Source organism: Vicia villosa, linkage group LG5, assembly GCF_029867415.1.
Source record: "Vicia villosa cultivar HV-30 ecotype Madison, WI linkage group LG5, Vvil1.0, whole genome shotgun sequence".
In the NCBI taxonomy this organism is placed as follows: domain Eukaryota; kingdom Viridiplantae; phylum Streptophyta; class Magnoliopsida; order Fabales; family Fabaceae; genus Vicia; species Vicia villosa.
The window spans coordinates 35,819,991-35,842,116 of NC_081184.1; the positions used below are offsets into that span (position 1 = coordinate 35,819,991).

Genomic DNA, 22,126 nt, shown 5'->3' on the forward strand with positions numbered 1-22,126 from the left:
AGGAACTTTTTAATACGTTTATGACATTCAACGGAGCATTTGATCGGTGCATGTTAGTTGTGTTGACTTCTTACTAAAATTGCAAGTTCATTTTCATGTTAGTAACTTTTGAATAAGGTTGTATGTGTCTTTTACCTGTGTTGTTGTAACCAATATTGCAAATTGTGGTTGTTATTAGTTTTGACAATATGTTTTTACAATAGCATGTAATGCTAGTTTGAATATTGGAGATGAGTAAAAAACAAAGTATATCATAGCAGTTGAATAAATGATTAAGAAAAACCAGAAAAGTCTTATATTAAGATAACAGAAATAAAATTACATAGTTGTTAACAAACCAAAAGAAACAGACTTACAAGTTTGATTTGTTTATGCGGCAATACAAACAAAAAACAAATAAAGTGGAAAGGAAATAAAACATGTCCACACCATAAAACAAAAACACACCAAAACATACATAAAATTATGCAGGAACTACTAATCTATCTTCTCTATTTTTATAATTTTCTTGAGCTTGTTTGATGAAAGTTCTCCATCACATGTGGCATCTGAGGTTGTTGACTCGCTTTATGCGCCTGGAAAGTGTCTTTTTCCAGTAGGAGTAAGTGGATCTGTGTTGTGCGTCGAACTCACATCAAGATCCTGTTACTTAAGTGAACAAACATCACACAATATTAATATTCAACAGTACATTAAAAGTGGAGTACATTTCACTACAGTAAACGTCCTTACGACGACAAAATTAGGTTCGGATCGAACAGTGGTCGTTGCTTCAACACCAGGTTGTTTCATCTACAAATCATTAGAAAGATATTAAAAAATCATAATATGCGCAAAGTCAGTTTATAATGATTTAAGTTGCATAAGACATGCAAAGATTAAATTCAAATACTTCATCTGTGTCAAATTGATCAGCAAGCTCTTTCACAAAAGGGTCATTCTTCAATAGCATAACGACCGAGGCATTCTTCCATCGTGATTGCCACTTAACTTTGAAAGCCATCTTGCAATCCAACATCTGATCCAATGCCAGTGGGAATTCCAAGGGATCGTGAATGCCAGCCTGTAGGAGAATGCAAGGAAAAGATCAGTTAAGTCTGGCATAATTGTCTATGTTTTTCCAACAGTATGTAAACGAAAATACCTTAATCATTGTATGACGCATCTGAGAAGCAGACAATCCCAAAAGTAACTCACACTCTCGGTCCCAAAATAGAAAGTTACAGCTATTCCCGACATGAGTAACTTCAATCTCAATCTTATACCTACATTGGCAGTATACATAGAGCACATAAAAAGGTCATGTTCAGTACCTTGACGATCACACATATAAATGAAATAACATAAAACATGTGACAAGTATGTCAACCTAAAAATCTCTGCCTCAGTGAAATGTCCAGCCTCACACTCAAACGGAGCTCTGTCACCACGCGCAATACATGAGCAAGCATGACAACCACGATAATACCAACCATACGGAGAGGACACCAACATTTTAGTTTCTCCAACAGCCGCACAAAATGTAATCTGCAATTATGGAACCAAAAGATAATACGATACACAGTCAAATGCAACGGAAAAATGGCAATATATACTAAATTAGAATAAATGCCCAACAACTTCCAAACATACAGTTCTAAGTTTTATGATATCCCCAATAGGCATTACAACAGCCTTTGAAAGCAATTTCTGAACAGGAGTCAACTGTTGATTTTCAGAGTTCTGTGCCGAAAGCTGGGAATTGGAACCCTCCTGGCCAGACAACGTAATCATGGAATCCTTCGGAAAGCTGTAAAAGGAAGACAGTAATGTAACAATGACATTGCATAAAAAGGAAAACCACACAAGAGAAAATCCAGGGAGCATACCTTTCTATAAACTCTTTCATCGGCAACAAATCAGTATTCAGACCAAGCACGATAAGATTAAACGTGTTTGTCACGGACAGTGGAAACTTTCCTATACAAATAGAATGTTACATAACTTTCTATATCAAAATACAAGGATATCAAACACCAAACTTGATCAATTACTAATCCTGTTCCTTGACTTTAGCATATTGGATCATGACAAAAATAGGCCCAGAATCATCTTCGTGCTCCTGCTTGAACTTCATGAATTATTCAGCATAGGATTCCCAAAGCGTGCAATTGATAGTATTCTCACTGAAGAAACAATACAAACCATGTCATCTACATAGTCACATAAGATATGTTTGATAAATTATACAATAAATATAAATACAAACCCCCCGTCACGCAGCATCATGTTAATTTGCTATTTCCGGGCACCTGATGTGGTCTGAGAATACCCAATACTTTCCACCATACCAATGACATCTAAAACACATACATCCAAAAAAACCTTAAAATGAAACAACACATAAAAAACAAATCCAGTAAAACAGAATACCGGTAAAATATTCTACCTATTAGCACATCCTTGTTAAAGTTGCCGTTTATTATATCAGTAAATTTAGTAAACACCAGCGGCTTTGGAGGTATATCCGCGTTGTTATCATCCGTAACCGTTGTGCCAGCAGTAAACTTCAACATAAACTTATGAGACGAAGGTCTGAAAACCGCAACATTAGCCTGAACCTTAAAATTGGAAACAGTGTAACTATGATCCAAGACAATTTTTTCAGAAAATAGAGATACATGCGGTGCAGGAACAACAACATGTATGTCACCACCCTGGAAAAAAAATTAAAATCAGACATACAACAAACCAAAAACAATATACGAAAAAACAACCAAAGAAATCACTTCATTACCAATACATCAACAAAAATCATCTCAAAATGCTCCCTCTTGTTCGAAACAACTGTCCATTTGTGGTGCACACGAACAGAAACTTTCCAAAGTTCTTTGGTGTCATTGATGTCACATATTTTTGCTAATGGTCTTGCCATATTGAACACTAGTATGATACTGCAGAAAAGTGTAGCTAACCAATACTATAAATAACAAAACCATGTAGGAGTTACAAACTCTTCATTACACTCTTCATTACATAACCATAACCGATGCTGAAGCTGAATGGAAAGAAGCATATAAAGTCCTCATTAAGTTCTGCTTGTAACACATAATTATGGAGCATAGAAGATGCATGGACAAAACTACCTTAATGCCAATTTTGTGAGACATCAATAGTGGAATATGGAACAACATACCTTCATAAATCATCAAAAGTACACATGGCGCATCAAGAAGAAACAATTTCTACTCTCAGACTAAGCCACTTGGCAGCACCACATAAAAAGTTCAAAAAGATAGAACTTTCTTATATTATAGATTGTAATGGAAGAAAAAAAAAGGAAATGGTTAATGGAAGAAGAGCAATAGTGAGAACTGTGAGGGGAAGAAGGAGAGAAACGTGAGGGGAGGAAGGAGAGAATTATGAGTAATGAAAATTTTCTGAGTTATGGAAACGTTGAAGAGGGTTTATATAAGATTAACAGCGACATGAGACTCATGCCACAGCTTTCCCAAGTGAAACCCACGTCGCAAATCTTCTAACAGTCAATTAATTAATTGTTTGACCGACGTGCCTTTCCCGTCGCTATTTTCTGACATGTCATCTACGTCGTAACCCACCCAACGGTAAACGGCATTTACTTTCCCAACTACCACCATGTGCCATGACCTGGCAAAAGTCATAATTAGCGACGTGGGACTCACGCCGCACTTTACACACGTGCCTTCCACGTCGCAATATGCTCAACGGTCAAAAAAAGCATATGTATTTACTTCTTCTCCCTGCCATTATCGGCACCCAGTCAAGTCAAGTGTATATTTTTTCCCTCTGAAAATGTTGCGACGTGCTATACACGTCAGAATTAGAAATTTGAAAATTTTAAGTTTTCCACCCTATATGTAGGTTACAGATTTTGTTTCTATTTTAAGTGTTGCGACGTGGTCCCAACGTCACAACCCCTTTTTTAAAAAAGTATTCTCTGACAATATTTTAGTTTTGATTATTAAATATGAAAAAATTATAGTGACGTGCTTTTCACGTCGCAACCACACTTTTTATGCCACATTTTCCCCACGTCACAACATCATGTCGCTAGGAGGCATTTTTCTTGTAGTGCTATAGTGATGGTAATGATTTTTGGTGTGCTTCATTCCTATGATGTGTATCGGGAGCGAATGAACTTGAGAATTCAGAATTGGTACCAAATGCATTGAGTCATAGAGTTTTGTCTCATTGCATTGCATTGTATATATGTATGTTGGGTTGGGTTGTTTGAAATGTGTGAAGTGAGACTTGTTGATTGGATAATCATATATGTGATATTGGTATGCTTACATATTATTATATATTCCTATTATATGATGGTGATTTCTCATCCCTTCTGTTTGAATGTTGCCTCCATATAAGTAACGTGCATATATTCAGGAGTAGAGGCATGAAAGTTAGCTGAAGAGGTTACTCTTCTTTATCCATTGGTTAAGTCGGTGTCTGCTCTGATATGTAATACTGGGAGAGAATGCTTGTTTTGTTTATATTGGGAGGAAACCATATATTATACCCCCGTTGTTGGATAATTTTTATATTTGATAATTCTTTATGATTATTGTGGTTATAATTCAGATTAAAGGAGTAAACTTAATTGTTGTTGATGTTTTCTGCTGCAATAAATGTGAAGTTAGACCTATTTATGTTTATTATTGTTATTATATATCTTAAAAAGTTGTATGTGTTACATGTCCTATGATATGAGCATATTTTTGTTGAAAATGTGACATCCTAATTGTGTGAATGTTTTAAATTACTCTGATTTTATTTATAATTATGCTGGGAAAAATTAGGGTGTTACACTTTGGGTCACTAGATAACAAATATGGGAATCTAGCTTTCCTAAAAAGAAGAGTGCAAACTAGTCGACCAACTCAGAAGTAATGTCGAATTGTTTTCTTAGGACCCCTACGACATCCTAGGCATAAATACCAGAATGGTGGGTCATCACCTCTCTGTCGACCACACTATGAGACCAGTGTCCCAAAGAAAGCAAAAATTTATAGAGGAGAAGAAAGACTCAATCGACAGAGACGTGAATAAGTAAGCAAGCATTGGCTTCATCATTGAAATAAAATACCCAACCTGTCTGGTCAACATTGTCATGGTAAATAAATCATCAAACAAGTGGTGTGTAAAACCCCAAATCTACCCCACAATTTAATAAGAAATCAGAGTGCAAAATCTCAAAGACAACAACACATTTGAGGCGCACATTTTCAACTTAAACAAAATCTCATGCAAGCTCATTAATAAAGATACATAACACAATCAACGGAGGAATCATAATCCAATCGTCATTCAAAATCAAAAAAACTGTTAAACATCGCAGCCAAATTCACAAAACTTATAGACTTCAAGTTATAACATCATGGCCAACATGCCAACAACAAATCTCCATAAAACAACATCAATTCAAATCATGACATATCAATATAAGAAAAGACAAGCAAACATCCCCCGAGTGCTACGTATCAGAGCATAAACACCGACTCGAGCTACTAAATGTAACGGATACTCCTCGTCGTTACCTGCACGTTACCCACAAAGGGTAACATTCAAACAAAAGGGATGAGATATCAAACAGTATAAAGGAATGTATGATAATATTCATAGAAAGGAAAAGATCATACACCGTTCATTACTTCTCATCACAAAACTACTTTTAAACGGAAACAAGGTTATTAACCAATTATGACAACATAATCGAATTCACAAGTATGTTATCAACACGTCACAACAAACATCTCATCATCTCAACAATTCAAATGAAATTCATATGAAATTCATATGCGACTCAATTTATTCAAATGCATGTGGTACCATTTCGATTAAAACTCTCATCGTCTCAAAAGTTGCCATTGGGCACATCGTCGCTTTTTGCCATTTCAGGCCATCGTCGCTTTTTGCCAATTTCAGGTCATCGTCTCTTTATGCAATGGATGTTGTAGCGGTAAAAATGTGACTCGACGCGTTTTCACGCATTCGAAGTACAACAGAGTCGCCACCGAACTTTATTTATTCCAAGAAGGAAAGGGAAAATATCAATAAAACCCACGAATAGAAAAGAACGGGATAAGATGGCCATCGCAACCAAATTTGGGTTCGGGAGTCGGTTAAGCAAGGGGAAGGTATTAGCACCCCTCACCTCCATCGTACTCGATGGGACCCATTTAGTTATTCTTGTGATTTATTGTTAGCTAAATATTTATTTGCGTTATTTATTAGGTTGGAAAAAAGAAAGGAACAAAAAAAGAGGTTTTTTATTATTGTGCTCGCCAAGACATTTGTATCTTGTGCCTACGTATTCCCTAGTGCAATGGGAAAGTCAGAGCAATCGTAGTTCGGGCTAAAACTACGAGTTTGTTGGTTGATTTTAGTGAGAGGTACTCGATCGCTTTCAAATGGATATACTACGCGCACATGGATATGAGATCACTACAAGAATGGACGACTAAATCAGGATAAGACAAGATTTTGGCCATCATCGCATTCGAGTGGAAGATATTCGATCTTCACATGTGGAAGTATATTCGCATTTTAAAATTGAATAAGTGTCTCGTTTTATGAAAAAAGGTTTTAAAATTAAAAGGTGTGAATAAATTTGAAGTTTGTTTGTTAGGAGAAATCAAACATCTAAACAAAGGCATAACGGCCATCGCCTAAATGCTTGAAAGAGAAAATTGTACAAGTACGTACAACCTCCTCGTAGGTGATGAAGATGATTTGATGAGTTGAAAGACATTTAATTGGATCCAAGTATTTAAACAAAAGCTTAACGGCCATCGCTTAAGATACTTGAAAGAGTGTTTGTTAAATTGATTTTTATAAAGTCTTTAATGGAGTTTAAACATCCAAACAAAGGCTTAACGGCCATCGCCTAAATGTTTAAAGAACAACTTGTACAAGTACGTACAAACCCTTCTTTCCATTGTAGATAAAATGATTTGAATGTTAAAAGAAAGCATTTTTGTTAGAAAGGTGAACTAAATCGAGTTTGAGAAGTCTTTAATGGAGTTTAAACATTCGAACAATGGCTTAACGGCCATCGCCTAAATGTTTAAAGAACAAATTGTACAAGTACGTACAAACTCTTCTTTCCATTATAGAACTCAAGACTCGATTCAATTAATTAAAAAAAGGCTATTTTTGTATCATTTTGAAGTATTTGGAAAGGAATTCAATATGTACAAAAGAATATATATTCTTTGTCTTTCTGTTTAAGAAAATAAAAACTTTTAATTAAAATAGAATTTAAAACTTGGAACAAAATACTTTGAAAGTAATTGAGAAAATAAAGATTCAAAGGAAAAGAAATTAATTGGGCCAGATCGGGTTGGGCCAGGTGAACCTGGATCCGGCCATTTAACACACAATTGGGTTTTGGTCTAAAAAACCCTAAACGAAAGAATGAGGAACGCTCATGGCTCCTTCTCCAGCAAATACCAATCGGCCTCTCTCTCAGATCTCTCTCAGCTTGCCATAGATTCGTCTCTATCTCACATCAACAACAACAAAAACTCTCTGTTTCTTTCGGTTTGATGCCCTCTCTTTCCCGCTCGCGCTCTCTCATTTCCGTTCTCTCTCACGCATCTCTCATGGTCTCTCGCGGACCTCTCGATTTCTCTCGCTCTGTAAACGAAAAAAAACAACAGCAACAACGAAATAGCACAGCGGCAACAATCAAAGCAATAAAGCCCTTATCCCAAACGAAACCCTAAACCCCAAATATGATTTTCATTATGTTCATCAGAGTTACAAGTTTACATGATTAAGACATAGAGGAAAGGGATAATACCAGTATGCTACAACAATAAATCAGTAACAGAAATCGAAGATGAAAATAGCTCAGGTACGTTATTCTTGCTCGATTTACCTACTCTCTCGCTCTTGATCTACTTCTGCTTTGTGTGCGTTTCGATGAAAATATGAGGAAGAGTGAGGTTTTGTGTTTGTGAGGTTATTGGTCGTGAGTGATGGTAAAGATGAGTGGTTGAGGTGGTTCGTGATGACGAGGGGTTGAGGGTTGAAGGTGATTGAATGAGTCGAGGTAGAAGTTTTGTTGTGATTAAGTGAAGATTGTGTGTAGTATGTTGAAGGTGATTCGGTGGTGGTTATGAAGGATGAAGGAAATTGAGCAGAGGTTCTGTAGAGTGATTGTCCCCCCGTTTATTGTTGAGATGAATGTGTTTATATAGACTGAGATTAGGGTTTGAATGCAAAATTGGGGGGAAAATTAGAGTTCAATTTGAACAATTGTGGTTACTCTGAATTGTTACTTTTGTATGCAGGTTTTGGTTTAGCCATTTTGGTGAAAGCTTTGGACTGGCTTGTGCATATTTTTGGACATGAGCTGCAGGCTAGAGCAGGCAAGGTGGTGTAGCAGAGTTGTGGAGCAGGGGAAGCAGAAAGTTTGGACATATATGCAGAATTCTTGGACTGTAATGGCATGGCTTAGTGCAGAATTTTGGAGTGTTTGGACAGCTATCAGAGGCGTGGGATAGAGGAAAAGCTGAAGCTAAAAGATTTTTGTATTTTTTGACTTTGTTGTATTGTGACAAAAAGAAATGGGCTAACAAAATAAAAGTAATAAAAACAATGGGCCCAAACTATATATATAAAAACGTTTTGTTATATACTCTTTTACTAAATAAATAATAATAATTAAAAGGATAATAATAATAAAATAAAAATTAATCTAAATATAAATTTAAACTATAAAAAGGAGTATGAAAACTATACATTAACCTAAATAAAATATAAAATAAATAAATAAAGTAATATTAAAAAAATGAAAATTAATCAAACTAAGTCTAAAACTAATTTGTATTTAAAATGATGATGGTAAAAAACTAAAATCTATGGAATGTAAAAAGTAAAAAAAGTTCGATAACAAAGTAACTTGACTAAAAATATGCAAAAAATGTGAAATATAAGCTGTTTTTGTTGACTTTGATGAAAGTCGATATGCAACGATGCGATGAATGAATGATGAATGCGCATGAAACATGAATGTGATTTGACAAAATGAATGAAATATTGTAGGTCAAAAATTGGGGTGCGACAGATGCCCCTATTTAAGTTTCTTCTATCGAAGATATGAAGAGACTTAAATACAAAGTACACAATTTTTTGTCCTTCATATGCAAATGGAATGCAATGCATGGACTCTTTTTTGTTATTTTGAATGCAATATGATATGAGACATTCTGAATCCTGTGGGGAATATGGTGTCGCAAGAGACAAATTAAGGATGGAGAGACTTTTAAACAAGGGATTAAAATTCTGGGTAGAAGGATAGTACGAATGTCTAAGGGTGGCATTAGACGATGTCAATAATCAGATGAATTCAAGAGCGACGTTGAATGAGGTGAAAACACTTTACTGGGGATTGTGACATCCAATTACTCGCTTTTGGATGACAACAAAAACATGACATTAGATGATTGGCTTTGAATGGCGGTGAAAGGTTATGACATCCGATAACAGGCTTTGGATGACAATGAAGATTTATGACATCTGATAACAGGCCTCAGATGGCAATGAGAGATTATGACATCCAATAACAGGCTTTGGATGAAAGAAAGGTTATGACATCTGATAACAGGCTTCAGATGGCAATGACATCCAATAACAGGCTTTGGATGACAATGGAGATTTATGACATCTGATAACAGGCTTCAGATGGCAATGAAAGATTATGAATCCGATAACAGGCTTCAGATGAAGGAGAGATTATGACATCCAATAACAGGCTTCGGATGGCAATGAAGAAATTATGACATCCGATAACAGGCTTCGGATGGAAGAAAGAAAAAATGACATCCGATAACAGGCTTCGGATGACAACGAAGGAAGCATGACATCCGATAACAGGCTTCAGATGAAAGAGAGGTTATGACATCCAATAACAGGCTTTGGAGGGCAACAAGGATATGACATCCGATAACAGGCTTCGGATGATAAGAAAGAAGATTTATGACATCCAATAACAGGCTTTGGAGAGCAACAAAGAATGACATCCAATAACAGGCTTCAGATGGCAGAAAGATTATAAATCCAACGACTAGCTTTGGATGAAGGGGCAAACAACGTTTCGGTAGATGCCAAGTAAGTTGGGCTTTGATCTCAAGGTAAAAGATGTAAATGTGTATGAATTTTGTTTAGATGCATGATTTTTTTGAATTTTCTATGCATGATATGTGAATGATGAATGTAATGCAATTGGTTATGAGAGCTGAGGTAGACTCTTTTGTGAGGGAAGATTGGAATTCTGATTCCTCAACACAAGCACATTGCCAACATGGTTTTGTAACATCGATGATCCCTTTGAGAAGGACTGATAAATTGCTTAGGGATCGCTGAAGAAAACTTCCCCTGATTGACTGATTGTTTCCTGATCGTTGCTTCAGTGCTTGAAATGAGTGTTGGGAGCACTTGTCCTAATATAAGTCTTGAACAACAGGATCTTGAAGTAGCATGCCCCTGATAGGATCACTAATTAAGTCTCTTGAATTTGAAACTTCCTTGAAAGATGAGTACTTGCAAATAAAATGTTTATTCGAAATGGTAAATTTAATGCAATGCTCAAAGCATATTTTGAAATCAAAGTCATTGTAGGAAATGTTATTGATGTAGAGAAAAATGAATCAAAGGTCCAAACACAGTTGTCTAGACATTCAAATTGATGGATAAAGCAAAAGGTATGGTAAAACAAACGATTTGCAAAGATCTTTAGGAGTCAGGTTAACGCAACCTTGTTGTAATATGCTTTCAAAATAAACCTCGCTTCAATTAGGTCTTTTGAAGGTTGTAATGTGGCTTGGTTCACGGTTTTAGAAACAAAGGAAATAGGCTCAAAGTATATTTGTACCCAACCCATCCTTCGTGATGATCTTCCAATCCTACGCTCAATTAATTCAAATTATGCATTTAGGTTCCAAGAGACTTTGGAATTGCACCTATTCATGATAATGACTCACGAGTCAAGGGAATTTTTGAGATGGCAGTCACTTCTTCCTTTTGATAGTCACACCATTTTATGGTTGTTCAAGGAATTTATTGACTTATCTTTTTTTGCTTTATATCCCTAACTTTTGCCTGAACTGTTTCTTTTTGAGATTACAGTCAGCGGGATGCCCCAGTTTTGCCTAAGTCTCCTTCGCAGGTTTTGACTTAGCGGGTTTTTTCTTTGAATTTTTTTTTTTTGAAATTGGAAAAAGAGTGACTGCCTTGATAACGATTAATGATAACCATCTTGGTCACTTTTGATCAAAACCCTTATTGAAAGGTGTACTTAATAATTCTCGTGAAATTGAATGCACAACCAAATTAACTGAGAACTACCCTGCCCAGGTTAAAATTGCGGGGTTTTTTTGTTTAAAAAGAAACTCCAACTTCGAAGGCTCAAAGGGGTTGACTAGGGATTAACTTCCTTATTTCTCCAGTGTTTGGGGATTGAAAACAATGCCTGTACATCATCAGCAAAATTTTATTTGAAAGCATACAATTCAACAGCTTGGGTACTTTTGTTGTCATCATCCTCCCTCCAATCTTGGATAAACAAAAGCTTGATAAAGAAAGTGGACAAGAGATATATTTTTTTTGTTTTTTAGAAAGATAAAACATAAAGATAAACACAGTGGATGTAAGTGAATTGATTCAAATATGTAATGCTCATTTCATTAAAACTAACATTCAGGAACAAACAAAGTTCAATGCAGTACACCATACAAAACAAGGAAATTGCAAACAGAAGGAAACAAGGCCTAGTGACTAATCAGTGACGAGGAAGATCGATCCTGTCTGAAACACTAGTAACTTGTCATTCCTGACCCAGTTGATTGATCTTCTTCTTGTTTAAGCTCTTCCATAGTTTTATTGAAACATAATTCCAGTCCCAAGTGTTGAGGAACCAGCTTGACAGTGGATAAACAACTGTGAAGATGAAGACAGACGATATGAATTGACAACTTGAATGTATGAATATGGATGCATGAAAAAAAAATTTGTTTATTATTTTTTATGCAAAAATGAATGCCATGTCATGTCATGTATGGTTTACATGTAGTGGATTTCAAATCATATGGAACAAAAAGATTCTGATATCTCGGCACAAAGTGGCACACAAAAGGATAGTTCTAAGGTTTGTACGACAAGGTTCTAGACACGGTTCTCAGAGTTACGAGCTCCTTTTGAAAACTTGATCATCTAGCAAATAACTTCCCACACAACCATGTTTTCAAATGAAGCCTATTCTGAGTGTGGTTTTCGCACTTACTCACAGTAATAGTTACGTTACGCAAGTTGGGTGCGAAACCACCATTTCCTAAAAAGTCATGGTTTAAGGGTTTTTCTAAAGGTCCCTAGAGTTAACGATCCAAATTGAAAACATCATCGCTCAAGTAAATAACTTACTTAACCAAAGACATCTTCTCAAAGGACCTACTCTAGGCGGGGTATTAGTATCTCCCACTTGAAACTACGTCAAGCAAGTTTAATACTAAGCCACCATCTTATCTTATGTGTTTCTTGAGCTCGGGTGTAGAGCTTTGTCCACAAAGTGCCAAAAAAACAAGATATTCCAACCATAAAATAAGAAATCAAATAATAAAGGCAATAAATAAACAAATAAAGCTAACAATAATACAAGGAAAATAACTAAACTAGGGTTGACTCTCTTAGGTTATCCCCAGCAGAGTCGCCACTTTCTGTAGCGGTAAAAATGTGACTCGACGCGTTTTCACGCATTCGAAGTACAACAGAGTCGCCACCGAACTTTATTTATTCCAAGAAGGAAAGGGAAAATATCGATAAAACCCACGAATAGAAAAGAACGGGATAAGATGGCCATCGCAACCAAATTTGGGTTCGGGAGTCGGTTAAGCAAGGGGAAGGTATTAGCACCCCTCACCTCCATCGTACTCGATGGGACCCATTTAGTTATTCTTGTGATTTATTGTTAGCTAAATATTTATTTGCGTTATTTATTAGGTTGGAAAAAAGAAAGGAACAAAAAAAGAGGTTTTTTATTATTGTGCTCGCCAAGACATTTGTATCTTGTGCCTACGTATTCCCTAGTGCAATGGGAAAGTCAGAGCAATCGTAGTTCGGGCTAAAACTACGAGTTTGTTGGTTGATTTTAGTGAGAGGTACTCGATCGCTTTCAAATGGATATACTACGCGCACATGGATATGAGATCACTACAAGAATGGACGACTAAATCAGGATAAGACAAGATTTTGGCCATCATCGCATTCGAGTGGAAGATATTCGATCTTCACATGTGGAAGTATATTCGCATTTTAAAATTGAATAAGTGTCTCGTTTTATGAAAAAAGGTTTTAAAATTAAAAGGTGTGAACAAATTTGAAGTTTGTTTGTTAGGAGAAATCAAACATCTAAACAAAGGCATAACGGCCATCGCCTAAATGCTTGAAAGAGAAAATTGTACAAGTACGTACAACCTCCTCGTAGGTGATGAAGATGATTTGATGAGTTGAAAGACATTTAATTGGATCCAAGTATTTAAACAAAAGCTTAACGGCCATCGCTTAAGATACTTGAAAGAGTGTTTGTTAAATTGATTTTTATAAAGTCTTTAATGGAGTTTAAACATCCAAACAAAGGCTTAACGGCCATCGCCTAAATGTTTAAAGAACAACTTGTACAAGTACGTACAAACCCTTCTTTCCATTGTAGATAAAATGATTTGAATGTTAAAAGAAAGCATTTTTGTTAGAAAGGTGAACTAAATCGAGTTTGAGAAGTCTTTAATGGAGTTTAAACATTCGAACAATGGCTTAACGGCCATCGCCTAAATGTTTAAAGAACAAATTGTACAAGTACGTACAAACTCTTCTTTCCATTATAGAACTCAAGACTCGATTCAATTAATTAAAAAAAGGCTATTTTTGTATCATTTTGAAGTATTTGGAAAGGAATTCAATATGTACAAAAGAATATATATTCTTTGTCTTTCTGTTTAAGAAAATAAAAACTTTTAATTAAAATAGAATTTAAAACTTGGAACAAAATACTTTGAAAGTAATTGAGAAAATAAAGATTCAAAGGAAAAGAAATTAATTGGGCCAGATCGGGTTGGGCCAGGTGAACCCGGATCCGGCCATTTAACACACAATTGGGTTTTGGTCTAAAAAACCCTAAACGAAAGAATGAGGAACGCTCATGGCTCCTTCTCCAGCAAATACCAATCGGCCTCTCTCTCAGATCTCTCTCAGCTTGCCATAGATTCGTCTCTATCTCACATCAACAACAACAAAAACTCTCTGTTTCTTTCGGTTTGATGCCCTCTCTTTCTCGCTCGCGCTCTCTCATTTCCGTTCTCTCTCACGCATCTCTCATGGTCTCTCGCGGACCTCTCGATTTCTCTCGCTCTGTAAACGAAAAAAACAACAGCAACAACGAAATAGCACAGCGGCAACAATCAAAGCAATAAAGCCCTTATCCCAAACGAAACCCTAAACCCCAAATATGATTTTCATTATGTTCATCAGAGTTACAAGTTTACATGATTAAGACATAGAGGAAAGGGATAATACCAGTATGCTACAACAATAAATCAGTAACAAAAATCGAAGATGAAAATAGCTCAGGTACGTTATTCTTGCTCGATTTACCTACTCTCTCGCTCTTGATCTACTTCTGCTTTGTGTGCGTTTCGATGAAAATATGAGGAAGAGTGAGGTTTTGTGTTTGTGAGGTTATTGGTCGTGAGTGATGGTAAAGATGAGTGGTTGAGGTGGTTCGTGATGACGAGGGGTTGAGGGTTGAAGGTGATTGAATGAGTCGAGGTAGAAATTTTGTTGTGATTAAGTGAAGATTGTGTGTAGTATGTTGAAGGTGATTCGGTGGTGGTTATGAAGGATGAAGGAAATTGAGCAGAGGTTCTGTAGAGTGATTGTCCCCCCGTTTATTGTTGAGATGAATGTGTTTATATAGACTGAGATTAGGGTTTGAATGCAAAATTGGGGGGAAAATTAGAGTTCAATTTGAACAATTGTGGTTACTCTGAATTGTTACTTTTGTATGCAGGTTTTGGTTTAGCCATTTTGGTGAAAGCTTTGGACTGGCTTGTGCATATTTTTGGACATGAGCTGCAGGCTAGAGCAGGCAAGGTGGTGTAGCAGAGTTGTGGAGCAGGGGAAGCAGAAAGTTTGGACATATATGCAGAATTCTTGGACTGTAATGGCATGGCTTAGTGCAGAATTTTGGAGTGTTTGGACAGCTATCAGAGGCGTGGGATAGAGGAAAAGCTGAAGCTAAAAGATTTTTGTATTTTTTGACTTTGTTGTATTGTGACAAAAAGAAATGGGCTAACAAAATAAAAGTAATAAAAACAATGGGCCCAAACTATATATATAAAAACGTTTTGTTATATACTCTTTTACTAAATAAATAATAATAATTAAAAGGATAATAATAATAAAATAAAAATTAATCTAAATATAAATTTAAACTATAAAAAGGAGTATGAAAACTATACATTAACCTAAATAAAATATAAAATAAATAAATAAAGTAATATTAAAAAAATGAAAATTAATCAAACTAAGTCTAAAACTAATTTGTATTTAAAATGATGATGGTAAAAAACTAAAATCTATGGAATGTAAAAAGTAAAAAAAGTTCGATAACAAAGTAACTTGACTAAAAATATGCAAAAAATGTGAAATATAAGCTGTTTTTGTTGACTTTGATGAAAGTCGATATGCAACGATGCGATGAATGAATGATGAATGCGCATGAAACATGAATGTGATTTGACAAAATGAATGAAATATTGTAGGTCAAAAATTGGGGTGCGACAGATGTGACTCAATGACGCAAAATCCACACAAATACAACATTCACAACATGTCACAACAAATAAACATCATCAATTCAATATTGAAATTTAACGATAATAACACAATCATCACTATTCATAGTAATGCATCACTTCACAATTACGTCGCTATGTTATATCACCATACAACAATATCTCGCTTCACAATATCAAACGATACATTTCAAGAAAAACTTTCAAAAGGTTTCTAAAGTATTTTCAAACCATTTTCATTAGATAGACATTTATTAAAACTTCACGGAGGTTCAAACGGAACTTAAAAAGGAGTTATAGATCAAAAGATACATCAAATAGAAGTTTCAAAAAGTTTTCAACAGCAAGGTTTGCTTGGCGGACTCAAGCGCGCTTCGCAGAACTAAAAACATAAGCGAACCATTTTCGCGTCTCCGCTTAGCAGACCAGCTCAGGTTAGCGAGCTCGCGAATTTTCAAATTTGTTCCCAGGTGTCTCTTAGCGTTCCAAGGTCCGCTTAGCGGACACGCAATTATGCAGAAAAACAACAGCGATAACATATATGCGTAACCATCCTTCAACCACCCAAAACCATTCTCCAACAGTAATTAAAGGCACATACAATCATATTCTAACATCATTCACTAACAATCTTCACCAAGAACATGATTTCAAGCATAATTTCATGAAAATCCAACATAAACCCTAAGATTCTACAACATACAACCAAGGCTACTACTCATACAATCAAAACCCACCATAAACATCATCATACACTCCCTTATCATGAAAGAATCCCACCCTTACCTTGGGTTTGGATTGAAGACAACTCTATCTTCAATTGGGAACCTTAACCTAGCTTCTCCTCCTTTCTTCTCTTTTTATCTTCTTTCTCCAACTGAGGTTCTAACTTTATATTCTCTAAATTCTCTTGTTTTACTAAACCTTACTAACTTGTCATATTGCTAATGGGCTCTAATTAGCACCTCTCAATTACCAATTCTACCTTAGGCTCAATAACTAATAGACTTACTGACTCATGTTACTTACTAATAATTCCCATTAAAATAACACAAAACCAAGTAATCACATAATTAACACATAAATAGCACAATCATCAGTTAATTCACATAGAACACTATAACATAAAATACTTAAAAGAAAAACGGTTGTTACATGATACATCTGCATGGATTTCACCGACCTCTCATACATCCTATCCTAAGGACCTTATCCCCTTCGAGATATTAATCTCCAGATCGGTGGGTCCTCGGGCTACATGACCCTAAGTTTCTTGGACACCTACTCGTGATACAACCAGATTAAGATGGATCCACTTGCTACACCCAAGACTGCGTTCATGTCAAACCACAACAACTAATATTATAACTCCATGTTATTTGGCCTAAAGAATGTAGGTGCCACCTACCAGTGATTCATGAATGCACTATTCTCCTAACAAATAGGGTGAAACTTGGAAATCTATGTTGATGCCATGATAGTAAAAAACGTTAGAAGCACATCGTCACGTAGTTGATTTAGAAGACTTCATGGGATTGGTTAGGAACATGCGCCTCACCCCGACAAGTGCTCCTTTAGGTGCAGGAAGGAAAGTTCCTGGCTTCATGTTAACCAAATGGGCATTAAAGAAAACTCGAATAAGTATCAATCCTTCATCGACATGAAAGTCCCCATCAACTTCAAAGGGGTCAAGCATTTAACATGGAATGCGAAGAGGCATTATCAAGAATTAAAACCTTTCTCTCATCATCGTTTATAATGACTCACCCAAGAGTTGGGTTTCGATTGCTCCTCTATTTTTCAGTCACAGGTCAGGTGATGATTTTAGTACTCATCCAAGAGGAATACAAAGCATATGTCCCATGTATTTCATAAGTGTCATACCCCAAAATTTGCACATCATATTTCAATATATCTTGACTCATATGATCTTCAGTTAATCAAGCATATGCAAGAATTTGGCACACTTACTTATCTCCTAAGCAATCAACCCACAACTAGGGTTTTGTTTCTCTCGAGATCAAATCAAGTTCTAAGACCTCAAATGGATCCCATGGCCTCTCATATGCTTCAAAGGGTCCTCATGCCATTTTTCAAGCTCTGATTCATAGGATTGCTCAGTCAACAACTCAAATGGTCAATAGTCGACTAATTTGACCTAAAAGTCAACTATGGTCAAAGTACAGTCAAAACTCTTGATTTTTGGTCAAAATCAACATTTTAATGTTAGATTCATCATTTTATCAAAGGTTGATCATGATTCATCAAAGAGAGCTCAGAAATCATCAAAAGGACAAGTTTCTAAATTAGGGTTTCTAGGAGAAAGTCAACCCAACTTTGAATGGTCATATCTCTCTCATAATTTATCATAAATTCCTAAAACAAAACTCATTTTCAAGGAAATTTGATTCTCTACAACATTTATGTTGGGCCCAAGGTCAATAAATGCTTCCGCATAAGAGATATGAGCCAGAACATTACAGGTCCTTCTAGAAACTCGCAAAAAGTTGTTTTCTTCCAGGAGCCATATCTTCAAGATAAAATCTTCAAATGCAAAATATGTTACAAATTGGCTTATAGAGAGCATCTTGGGCTTTCCAAAAAGTCATAGAAATCCTCCATATATTAAAAATTGAGGGAGATATGCCTTGTCAAAGTTGGGCAATTTCAAAGGGAAAAATGTGAAACAATAGGCTTCAAATTGAAGTTTCTTGCAAAGGAGCCCAATATTTTTTGGCCCAAGCTTGATCCTCAAGTTATCTAAAACTTCAAAATCCAATTCCCACGAATTTATTTGATTTATTATGGATTTTTATTCATTTAAAAAGTGATTAAAATCAAATAAATCAAGGAAAAATCAAAGATTTAATTTGGCTCAAGGTTCTAATCAAATCCAATCAACATTAACTCCAAAAATCAATCAAATTTCGTGCCCCAACTTATTAAAGGAAGATTGGATCAATTTGGCCAAATTTAGAAAATTTTACAATCATATTTTCAATCAAATTGTCCATGAACAATGATTGATTTTTTCTAAATCTATTGACCTAATTTTTGTTCCCTGTATATACTTCATAAGGCCAGACCACAAAAAAAAAGGAGAGAAGATCCAAGCATACAAGGGTTTCAAAGTTACAAAAAGTTCGAAACTAGGGCACGAGCCATAGTTCTCTCCAACAAGATTCAACCACTTCTGAGCATCAAATCTTATCCCTGAGGCTTCCAGGAACCCAATCCAGCCATTGTTGAAGCGTGAGGCACCCCGTATCGTCCGCATTCACATTACACCGGTTGTAATAATTTCTTCACTTTCAAATTCACATGTTACACGATATTTATTACATTCATACGCATATTAGTGATCATAATGATGTTTAGGATAGTCCTCATCTGTCGTTTGTGAGGTTACACGCATAAATTGAAGAATGCCATTGTTAGGGCATCCGAGGTTCTCTGCTTCGAACCTCCACGTACAGGCAATTTTAGGCGAAGACGACGTTCCCATCGTGATCGTAAGGTTCGATTTAGGGGGGAAGGGTATTTATTTGACTGTTTGTTCGCGAGATCTTGCAGGTTTGAGTTTTTGGTCATCGGAGAAGATGACCGGCGCCGCCCTGGTGGTGGTTGGACTGGGACCTAGGCTGGTATGGCAATTCCTTGCAATGTGATTCGTCGGTCAACAAGTCTGGATTTCTTTGTTTTTTTATTGGTCCTTCAGAGAGTGTGGGGGCCATGCGTTGACTATGTCTAAAAATCCCATTTGGATTCATGTTTTTGTATTTAATTTCTCTTGGTGATTCCACTAACAACAAACGTGTGCAGGCTAATTGGTAAAAGGCGTTGAATGATTCATGTGCAGGGGCCTGGGTTCGAACCCTACCCCTTGCACTTAATTTTTGAATAATTGTTGGAGTCTCTTGATTATAGATCCTACGCTGCACACTCATACAAGTCCACCGTACGCCCTCCTATCATCACCGTTGGATCTCATGGACGTCCAGATCTGAAGGCCCAGAGATGCTCCTTATCGTACACCTTCAGGACATCATCACACTGAACCAAAAGCTAAGCTTTCTAAGTCTTTTATTATTTTAAATTACATGAACACTTTTGTTTATTTCTTTTTCTTATTGCTTTTACTATAATTCTTTTTATTTATTTATTTGTATTTATTTAATAAATTAGTATTTATATAATCTTTTTTTTATAATAATTATTTATATTTAATCGAAAACATACTTTTGCCGATTTATTTAATTAGGGTAAAACCAATAATTAATTAACTTAGTTTTTTTATTATATTAACTATGGTTAACTTGTGCCCTAATCAGGGTTGCGAGGGTTGTCATTAGATCACTCATGCACTAACATTTTTCTTCTTCGTGCCTAATTTTCAGGGTTAATCAAAAGTCTTTCAAACACGCACCGTACCAGATCGAAAAGCTAAGTTTCCAATTCTTTTTTTGTTTAAACATCATTGTATTTTATTTTGCCTTTTTTGTCTAAAATAGGGTTTGCCTCAAATAGTCAATGAATCTCTCCTACACTCACCCCTTATTATTTTCCTTTTAATTTTCAAAATTGATCGAGGGCTCGAGGAAGATCATGGCATTCAAGATTTTGATTAATTATTGTTCCCTCTTATTTTCTGCCTTTACTTTCCGCCTTTTAATTTCCACATTCCCCTAGGGGTTTTTATTGTAATCCCCTTCCTTGCAGGTGTTTATTGTAATAGCGTAGGACTATTAAACTGTTTTACCTTTTTGCTGTGGTTAATAATCTTAGGGAGTGCAAGCCTTGAATTAACATAGCTCACTAATTACAAGATAAATAACTGAACTGAACTCACGTGATTGTTACACACACACACACCTTTAGGGTACTCCCTCTTGTTGCCTTTGTTGCCTGTTGCCTTATGATTCTGTTGCCTCTAATTATACTAAATAATAGTCAAGTCCCTCGATTTCGAGGATACCTAAAGCAAGGTTGCCTAAAGAGATTGAAAATCATCTAGTCCCTCGAAGTTGCCTCGGTAAAAGATGATTGTCCCAATTGCCAAGGTATCCTCGCATCATGCCTAAAAAGATTAATGACTATTCTATCCTTCCCTAAAGACTACCTACCCTCTATATGGTAGGGAAAGTCTTGTGGCGAACGATATTACTTCGATGACCCGCACATCCCATTGAAAGACTTCATGCCCTCTCATGGTATGGATAGACCCTTTCACCCTGAAAAGCTAAAAGAACAAATTTCAAAACTTAGGGTAGTTGCTACTAATTGCTTGCTCTAAATTCAAAATCTTGTTCCCACTCTTTTCAAAATCAAATCCAAAAAGACTATGCTTATTTACAAGCTAAAGTTCTTCTTCGAAATCTTTTCTAAACACTCATGACACTACAAACATTTCAAACAATTTAAAAGTGAGCTAAGCAATTAAGAGCCCATGGAAAACCATGGATACAAAGGGTGCCTTAAACCTTCCCTTTGTATAACCTACCCCCCGAACTCAAAGTCTTTTCAAAGGTCTTTCCTATTCTTTTAGCCTTTCCAATTGGATAAAATAAGGTTGGTGGCGACTCATGCTTACCGCAACATTGCTTGCTTAAAAAAAATAAAAGTCAGTTCACCGTATTACAATAAGCAAATTGTATAAAGGAATTGACGCCTCATTATTAGAATATCAAGAAATTAGATTTTATCGATGTAACTACAACGAGGAAGCTCCTACGCTATTTCCAAGGTCATAAAGTATTCGTAAAATCCAACTACCTTGTCAGGCATGTCCTCAAGCAACTAGACATAGCTAGAAGAATGGTGTCTTAGGATGTATAATTGTCACAGTATGACATCCAAAATGTTCCTAGAGGAAGCATCAAATCATAAGTCCTGGAATAATTTTATGTAGAGTTCAACCATCCAGTATAGAAGAAGGCGCTCCTAGATATTATTAGAAGGATCGTGAAACTTACTGATGAAGCATTCATTAATATTTGAATTCATGGCTAGCAACAACCAAGCCAAGTATGAGATCCTATAGTCGGTGTGGTCTTTAGCTTAGAAATGGGTTCATCAAGACTAAAGCTGAAGAGTGATTCCTAACTTGTAGTTGATCAAGTCGCCGAAGAGTACCATACAACTGAGCCTTAACTCATAAAATATCTCCCTATGGTGGAGGATTTATCAATATGTTTTGAGTCCATCAAAGTAAAGTATATACCCAGGGAGCAAAATTACAAAGCAGGCCACAAAATACATCC

The 22,126-nt window shown here is 35.9% G+C and overlaps 1 protein-coding gene across 1 annotated transcript; it reads right to left on the reverse strand.

Moving 5' to 3' along the window:
- Window positions 1–681: 681 nt before the first annotated feature.
- LOC131604510 (uncharacterized) lies at window positions 682–2,914 on the reverse strand. The gene is made up of 9 exons (XM_058876945.1): window positions 2,777–2,914; window positions 2,429–2,696; window positions 2,292–2,339; window positions 1,869–1,959; window positions 1,633–1,789; window positions 1,370–1,527; window positions 1,145–1,265; window positions 893–1,063; window positions 682–792 (listed from the first exon to the last, which is right to left on the reverse strand). Exons 1-9 carry the CDS (start codon window positions 2,912–2,914, stop codon window positions 682–684), a joined length of 1,263 nt encoding a protein of 420 aa, XP_058732928.1.
- Window positions 2,915–22,126: the final 19,212 nt, after the last annotated feature.

Bases quoted from the DNA above. Each gene is read 5' to 3' on its own strand.
- LOC131604510 (XM_058876945.1), bottom strand. From the start codon at position 2,914: ATGGCAAGACCATTAGCAAAAATATGTGACATCAATGACACCAAAGAA. The intron at 2,340-2,428 runs GTAGAATATTTT...TATGTGTTTTAG, and splicing joins TAACAAGGATGTGCTAATAG to ATGTCATTGGTATGGTGGAA. The intron at 1,266-1,369 runs GTTGACATACTT...CTGCCAATGTAG, and splicing joins ACTGAGGCAGAGATTTTTAG to GTATAAGATTGAGATTGAAG.